The following is a 9,163-nucleotide window of genomic DNA, read 5'->3' on the forward strand; positions in this document are numbered from 1 at the left end:
AGATGTAAATAAGATATGATAAGCAAGTAGCGTTCCATATCCCCTTAACCTACAACTACGGGCATAGCCCGTAGTACGATGTTCGGGACAAATATAATATACAGGGTGGTTGGTAACTGGTGGTACAAGCGGAAAGGGGGCGATTCTACGCGAAAAAAGAAGTCGAAAATATAGAATAAAAATTGTTCGTTTAAGGCTTTGTTTTCGAGAAAATAGACTTTGAACTTTCGCTCGGTACGCGTACGGTACGTTATAACGGATCTCACTGTAGATCGTTGTCTCGATGGAAAAATTAAAAAAACAAAAAATTTGTATTCTATATCTTCGACTTCAAGTTAGTAACTTGCTAAATAAATGGAAAAGATGACTAGCTTAATTTTTTTTTTTTTAATTTTTTCATCGAGACAACGATCTACAGTGAGATCCGTTATAACGAGACGCGATAAAGTGCACGCGTACCGAACAAAAATTCAAAGTCGATTTTCTCGAAAACAAAGCCTCAGACGAAAAATGTTTATTCTATATTTTCGACTTGTTTTTTCGCGTAGAATCACCCCTTTTCCGCTTGTACCACCAGTTACCAACCACCCTGTATAATATATAATAGCTTGTTTACGTTTTCGGGGCAAAATTTTCGAACGTAAATCGTAGGTTAAGGGGATATTGTCTTGTATCGTTTAATGATAACATTTCGAGGTATTTTGCATGAAAATTGTGGACGGGTAGTTTATCAAATACTGGCTTTGTTTGCGAGGGGAAAGTCAGGAGAAGCGGAGTGACGCGCGCAAGTGGGTAAAATATAAAACAGCAACGGCAGCATTTAAATATTTTTCACTCTCGAAAGATCAAACAGATAGGTAGGCCGTTCGCTTCGTGCTCACCAATAAGCCGTCCAAGTACTCGAAGAACTGTTCACGTGCTTGTACGTGTCCAACTTAAATTTGCTGACGAGCCTTCGGGCATTCTCGAATGACAAAAAGCGGGATGAAAAGAACGCGGGGACAAAAATACCGAAACTTTCCAGTCGAGTAGACAACGAATTAAATACCGAACTAAAAAAAATTAGTTCGTCGAGTAAAAGGACGTGTACTTTTCTACCTAAATAAGACAAATTTAATGTTTGCGCGTATCGTACCGTTGCACGGAAAGTGTCGCAACTCAAAAAACGCGATTTTTCAGTTATCGCTGTAAAAATATCGCAGTTATCGCTGTGAAAATATCGTTCGACCAATTATATCGAACCAAGATATTTCCAACGTATAAGAGACATCTTACGTGCCTCTTAGTTGCATAGTATACAATTCTATCTCACGGTCCGCCTGCTTTAATTTCGTGTAATCATCTTGACCGTAAAAATACGATCAAATAAATATGATTTTATCGTCGTAGATAAATATGGTGTTGTCGATTGCTGTATTTTCTCAAGATCTCCAAAGGATCTGCAAAATACGATTGAAAACGTCCCTGAGATGTCGAATGTATCTTGACCCGATATAGCTGAACTCTTTCGAAGTGAAACGTCGAGGAACAGAGCGAGCCACGACGAGCACGTAGTAAGAGAAAATAAAAACGCCGACGAAGAACGAAGAAGGGAAGATGTATGTATGATTTTTTACGGCGATTCTCTGGAATCAACGAGCCATTACGAAAACGGTCGGCCTCCTCTCCGCCCCAGTGCCAACAACAAAACGCCTCTCTGGAGCTGGCGAAATGCTTCTGAATCGAACGAATTTCGAGTTTCGTGCATGTGAAACGCAAAGATATATGTATGGTGCGTGTACGTACGCGTAAGAGCACGAGCAAGAGGCAAACGAATGCACGCACTCGCTCGAGGGACCAAATTGATCGAACCCGTTTTGTTTGTGGTCACTCTTAAAACTCGAGTGACAAAGAATCATGCTCCCCTAGCGCCGATATGTTCGTTTCGAACGTTTTTCTTTTTGCCCGCTGGCTGTTTCCCCTTTGTTAACTTGTACGCTCTTTCTCGCATTTCGAAAACGTGAGACTATTGTTCTCCCTCTTCTTCTACCAGCCGAATCGTGTTCTCTTCCGTAAAATTTTCAACACACGCGTTCTTTCTCCTCTTCTTCCTCCTCCTCCTCATCCTCCTCCTCCCCTTTTCCTTCTCCCGTCTTCTCTCCGATTTTTCACAGCGAACCGTATGGCGAATATACATATACATTTGTTTATTTATTCCCAAGTTTATCAAAGTGCGGCGAATTTTGTGCGCCTATAATCGAAAACAATAGACCGACGTCTAAAGTCTACGTTTTTTTCAAAAATATACAACAATGATCTATAGGAAAAACTTTATTTGAATCGTTTGAATTTAAAGGCACGTTGATTATTCTTCTGTTAGAAATCGTGTCTCGGATAGAAGACGTATTACTAGTAATTAGAAAATTTGCGTTAGTTTCTGGCCGATATCGATAGAATTTCGAGCTTACGGAACGATGCGATTCAAACACGGACAACCGATTCATTATCCTCCTCTTGCTTTATTATTTTCGCATCGTTCCAATTTTTACTTTTTTCTCGGATCGTTTCAAAGTCATCGTGTCATAGGTTATTGAACTGCTCTTGATACCGTGTACAACGTCACATTATATTACAAGAGCTTGATAATAACATGCAAAAAGATATCGACGATATTGAAATAACCTTCGTGGCGATCTTTTTTCATCGTGCACATTATGCACATTTCGAAACATGTAGCAGCAATCTATGCGTAACTATAGAATATAAATTAAATTTCTTTTTATTATTATTATTTAATTTGTACTTTACAATTTGTCCAGCTGAACATTCGGTAAATTTTTCTAGCTTAATTGCCAAACAACATGTGGGTGGCTTACCCTCAGCGGATTACCATCTTCGAGTTTGTCTATTTTGTTTCGTATAAATTACACGTTAACGTTGTAAACGCATCAAAGAACACTAAACAGCGTACCGTGTAGATTTGAGCCAACGAAATAGTACAAATAAAATGGAAAGCAGAGAATATTTTCCTAAAGCTGATATAATAATAATTGTTTGTCATGCGTAGGAATGTTGGTATTATTTAGTGCAAAATCTAATGACCGGTTAACTACGTTCTTTAAAATAGAACTTATTATAATGAAGTAGTACTCATTCAGAAAATATGGCAGTAATACTTATCTTATCGTGTATGATTAGCCAACAATATTCGTTTCAGCGAACACTGGCCGTGTTAAAGTGTACTCGCCTACTAATGTACACTCGCATGTCTTATAAAACATATTCGAAATCAGTGCAAGAGGTTTACATAAGAAGCGCGAAACAAGCAAAGCCGATCATTGAAACTTAGAAAGTGTCGCCGCTCGGTCTTCTTACTTAGTCGGTTGGTTCAGTCAGCAAGATACACGTTACGAAAATATTTAAGAAGTTTTCCACGAGTGTAGGCCACAAAGAACAAAAGATGAGCAGTAAGGATTTGTGGATGCGCGACGTGATTACAAGTTATGGATTGTTAATGCTTATTTTTCTTACCATGGTGATTTCGATATTGCGAAAATGGCCAAATTTGAGACAGTACGTTTACAAGGTTCACTTAACCGGATTCGAAGTGGAGTGTGCCGAACTCATGGTACCTTATAAGAAGCATTTATTCAAGTCGTTACAGTACATTGTTTCAAGCGACAAAGTATTACGATCCATGGGTTGCATACGTCTGCTTGAGATTGGCGTTAAAACGGGTGTGCATTCCATGTACGTACATTATTAACGGTTAATATCGTAATGTTCAACTGAGATCCTACTTAAATACGTATTTTGCCTCGTGATTAATTGGTACGCGATAATACACTGAGATTTTTCCGTGATTAACTTTTTATTCCTGTTTACGAAACTGAGCTTAATATTAAAGATATTAATTTATTATTACCGGATGAATTATCGAAATTAAACGACGTCTTTAATCGTGGTACGTTTAAATCTTACCGAAAGTAGAGAAGACTTACTCCTCGAGCAATTATTTTTTATTTGTGCCAGCGGTTTATATCGTAACACACATAGAACTCGTTTCAATTTTTCCTTCCAAAAATGCAAATGGACAGTTGGAAAGTTGTTTGGAATTTTTGTCTTTATACCGCTCGTATTATCCGTGATATTTTGGATACGTATGTAACACAGCTACATTACGATATTTACGACTTAGAATAATTAAATGAATATACACTACGAGCATCGAGCGTCGATATTAAACATCAAGCATTAAGCGTAAAGACTTGAAGATATTGTTCCTCGCAAGTGGGTCAAATTTAAGATAATAAAAGGAAGAACAAAAATATTTGAATAATAAATCGCGTATTAAAAGCGTATTACTAATTATAATTTCGTGCGATAAAAGATCGTTGTATGCAGCAGAAATGGTAACGAGTAATAAAATGATAAGGAGTATACGTATTATTATTTCGACGACTTTGCATCTACGTATCATTGTACCGTTAAATATAAATTATAAATTATAAGAGACAAAGATACTTCGTTATTCGATATAATTCTTATTCTTCCATATACGCGCTGTCTAAGCTTTATCCGTTGTATCGAAAGCGCACTTCTGTTACTTCGCTATAAGCACACGTACATACAGGGTGGTTGGTAACTGGTGGTACAAGCGGAAAGGGGGTGATTCTACGCGAAAAAACGAGTCGAAAATATAGAATAAAGATTGTTCGTTCGAGGCTTTGTTTTCGAGAAAATCGACTTTGAACTTTCGCTCGGTACGCGTGCGGTACGTTATAACGGATCTCACTGTAGATCGTTGTCCCGATGGAAAAATTAAAAAAACAAAAAATTTTTATTCTATATTTTCGACTTCAAGTTAGTAACTTGCTAAATAAATGGAAAAGATGACTAGCTTAATTTTTTTTTTTTTTTAATTTTTTCATCGAAACAACGTGAGATCCGTTATAATCCGTTATATCGCACGCGTACCGAGCGAAAATTCAAAGTCGATTTTCTCGAAAACAAAGCCTCGAACGAAAAACTTTTATTCTATATTTTCGACTTCTTTTTAGGCGTAGAATCACCCCCTTTCCGCTTGTACCACCAGTTACCAACCAACCTGTATATGCATACATACGTGATACGATCTTATGCTAATTTCGCTCTCGAAATATTGGGAATAAATCGAGACCTAATTGATTCTCTATAGCAAACTTAAATAAAGGAATTAATTATATTTAAAAAAGGAGATTTTAAATAACCAAAAATGACTTGCAAAAAATAATTCGATAAAAGGCGATAAAATTAATTTTGAATAAAAAAGATTAGATATAAATCTAATATGTAATTTAAAAATGAATAAAAACACACATAAACTACACTTCTTCGATACACGATATCAACGTAAAGCAGGACAAAATTACAATATACTTGATGTTACGAAGTAACTGTATCTTTTCACAGAGGATAGACAATATCGTCTTATGTTATTTCTATATTAATATATTGAATATTTAATGACATTACAATCGTAGAACTTGTATCCTACAAATGTTTTGATGAGCGTCGATTATGTCACATAGTATAGCTGTAGTCATAAATTACACAAGTATAATTTGCGACAGGAAACTCTTTTATCAGTAACATTGAAATGCAACGGTATTTTTTTGTTAGACGCTTTTATTGTTAAACGATACAAAATACCGATACAAAAGTTTCTGTGAAAATCGTGTCTGCCTTATAATATTTACTCTCTTTATTCAAATGTCACAATATGTATTTCCGAATGTCCTAGCAAAATGCAAAAGACCATCGACGATTAATATTCGGCAGCTGATAGGATCACGTTATCGCTTTAGGTTAATTCGTTTCTTGTTGTATAATTCAGTATGCATAGGTATGAACGTAACATGACTCAACTATACCAAAGTTAAAGTTGATTAGATTATTCCTCTAAGATATTATACACATATCTACGCAATTCTGTTTTATAAAAATAAGTATCAAAGTAACGTGGATATACATGCATTAAGTTTAAATGTTACAGGTGAAAATATACAATTTTACTCGGACAGTACGCACTTGATCGGAGTCGACCGAAATCTAAAACTACCAGAATATTTGATAAACGGGAATCGTTCCTGGCAATTCTCTCATATCATTATCGAACGTCTAATAGTTGGCGATGGTAGTTGTTTGAAAGAGATACCCACTGGATATGTAGACGTAGTTGTGACAACAAGATCGTTATGCTCGGTGAAATCGTTGCAGTCGACGCTTCGAGAGATCCACAGGGTATTAACGCCGGTAAAATAATAATTAATCAAATTATACTATATTATACTATACTATATATATACTATATATATGGTACGTACTAAATTTGATTGACATATTAATCGAAGGCTTTCAATATACGCCATGTCGTAATTTAACTTAAAAGATATTAATATTCCTATGTATTACAATCAATGAGAACCAAGCTAATAATTATTAACAATTAACATGTATATATTATGTATACACACGTGTATACATAGATAAATTCTCGTGGTAAAGTTTAAATAATGCTAATGATATTCGTTTATTTAATATTTTATTTGTTAGTAAGATTAAGAAATTTAAATTTCAGAAATTATACATATATATATATATAGTAGCTTGCGATTAGATATGATCAACCATGTACATAATTATAAATAATAGATTACATATTCGCCATCGTACATTTCATTATACTCATCGTGAAAAATCCATGACCTAAGCAACCGAAATAACTTGACAGAAGTATGAAAACAAATTTCACGATTTGTCCAGAAGGCTTAGAAATGGTAGTTTCAAATCGAACGGCGTATCTCGTTTTAAACGACTTTAGACGATCGAAGACGAGTATCGAAAACGTGTCTGGATAAAAATACGACACAAATGTAAAAATATCTTGTCGTATAATTTAAAGTGACTCCGACCATCATCTTCGAGTGATTTCTACTTCGTGATAACGCGAAATCGTACAAACCGGATTGCCACTGAATTAAAAAGGCATCGTTTGACCTAAAATCTATAGATCTTGCCTTACCCAATATATTCAGCAAAAGTGCTTGGTTAATAGGCGGAATTAAAAAATATATCGATAATCTTATCGTTTTGAAAGACAGCATTTCTTTTTTCGCAACGACATCCATACGTTATATATTTAATAAATAATCCGAAATGGAAGACAAATGCTTTTATCAAAATTATTATTACATTCTCTTCGTATTAATTTTTCGGACAAAAACCATAAGAACATGTCTGTGCTTTAATAATAATTTGAATTATGAAGGCTTTCGATTTTACAGGAATATAAATATCTTTAACTTGAACTATCTATAAATCTTTGCGCCAATATAACAAAATTATGTTAGTGGAATAAATAGCGTTGTTACTTAATCTTCAAACTTCTGGTGTAAACAATATAACAAATGCTTGCAAATATTTATATCATAATTTTCGAATTATCCATTAAATATTATAAAGGGTAAATATCGTACTTATGTGAAGAGTAAATATTGCATGTTAGCTATTTCATGTATTTTCGCATATTATGTGCATTAAATACATAAAAATCTACTTATTATTTTTCAATCATACTTTTCTTCGTCTTTCTATACATATATATATATCTATTACTATAATTCAATTTTGTATACATAGTTAAATACAAAAATGCAATTTAATATTATCAGCAGATATTTTATTCAAATAGATAAATATATACATATATATATATATATATGTATAAAGATTTTATCTAACTTGTTCTGTTCTTTGTTACAGGGTGGTCAATATTTATTTATAGAACATGTACCTGAGAATGAAGGAACGTTTGTACGATGGTTGCAAAAAGTGTTATCACAAACAAAAATATGGCCATCGCTTTTTGGAGGTTGCCACCTGGATATCGATCCTATTGTGAATATTAAAGATGTTGGTTTCCATCATGTTACATGGGATATATTTACTCTTGACGGTTACGTATCCCACCCTTTTCATTTGATTCTTTCGAGGCAACATATATTGGGCGTAGCGATTCGATAGTTAAGCTTAACAAAACGAAAAAAATTACAAACATTTATATATATAAAAAATACATGTATGCATATATTAACAAACTGACAATGTATGGAAACAAAGGTAGAATTAATTGCTAAAATGAGATTATCATGTGGAAGTACGCTGTATTCAAGCAAGTGTACTTACATATTTATAATGTCAATTAATTCACAAATAAAGTGTTATTCATTTACGAAGTATAACTTCTACAATATGTCCTCCACGTATAAATACGTCGTAAAGGTTTCTTCTTACAGTAAGTAACTTTGTAATTTCCTGTTTCCTAATATGAAATTACTCTCTTCCCATCTGATTTCGAAATATAAATAACATCGATGTAAGAGCGAATGGAAATTTAAGATCATTTTCCAAGAGAACGCAACCCATTTGCAAGAGATTCCTCGGATTCCTTTGAGACTTTTGTTCTTCGGGACCAGTGTTACGCGATACAAAAATTCAAGGTCAACAGCGATTTATCGATATAAGAAACCAAGCAACGTAAATAGGGATAAGCAAGACTGAGGAATCCAATAGGACAATTCCATAGGAATCATCGACACCGCCAAATATGTTGACGCCAAAAATCCAGGTTAGAAATTATTCAGATAGAATACAAATAGAGTTTTATAAAGAACTGCTTCTAAACGTGAAATGCAATTACTAAAAAAATTTAATAACATGTAAAAAATGATGTAAATTCGAGCAGACATTGCTATAGAAAAATGGCAACCAATTGGACTCTAAGAGCTGCAGAGGTATTTCTCTGATATTTACAATTCTAAAGACATATGTATACATAAATGTTGACAAATTGGAGGATCACTAATTCGTATAAGGAAACTAAAATTCTTTCGGAATTTGTTGATCAGGTTCTGAAGCGAAGACAGATTATACGAGTCTGTATTAAACCTGTTTGTACTGAACATCAAGATAACAGTGAAAGTAAAAGATAAAAAGGAAAATTACCGACAACATTCATAGATTTTCGAAGAGCATTCGACTCAGTCGTGAACTCAGTATTATGGAAAAAGTTATTTGACATGGGCTTGAGTTCACGAATGATAAGGCTGATAAAAAAAATAGTATGAAAAAGCAATGATGAGGG

The 9,163-nt window shown here is 34.2% G+C and overlaps 1 protein-coding gene across 3 annotated transcripts; it reads left to right on the plus strand.

Moving 5' to 3' along the window:
• The first annotated feature begins 3,217 nt into the window (after positions 1-3,217).
• Positions 3,218-9,138, plus strand: LOC117204062 (methyltransferase-like protein 7A). 3 transcript variants are annotated; one of them, XR_004487006.1, is made up of 4 exons: positions 3,218-3,716; positions 6,014-6,273; positions 7,783-8,647; positions 8,765-9,138. XR_004487006.1 is itself a non-coding variant. In XM_033441079.1 (3 exons), the coding sequence occupies exons 1-3, from the start codon at positions 3,440-3,442 to the stop codon at positions 8,041-8,043; spliced, it is 798 nt and encodes a 265-aa protein (XP_033296970.1). In that variant the 5' UTR covers positions 3,218-3,439; the 3' UTR covers positions 8,044-9,138. The 3 variants fall into 3 exon arrangements, 1 of the variants encoding a protein (XP_033296970.1); XR_004487007.1 differs by having other exon boundaries at positions 8,928-9,138; XM_033441079.1 differs by having other exon boundaries at positions 7,783-9,138.
• Positions 9,139-9,163: the final 25 nt, after the last annotated feature.

Source organism: Bombus bifarius, unplaced genomic scaffold (genome assembly GCF_011952205.1).
Source record: "Bombus bifarius isolate JDL3187 unplaced genomic scaffold, Bbif_JDL3187 scf7180000007977, whole genome shotgun sequence".
Classification (NCBI taxonomy): domain Eukaryota; kingdom Metazoa; phylum Arthropoda; class Insecta; order Hymenoptera; family Apidae; genus Bombus; species Bombus bifarius.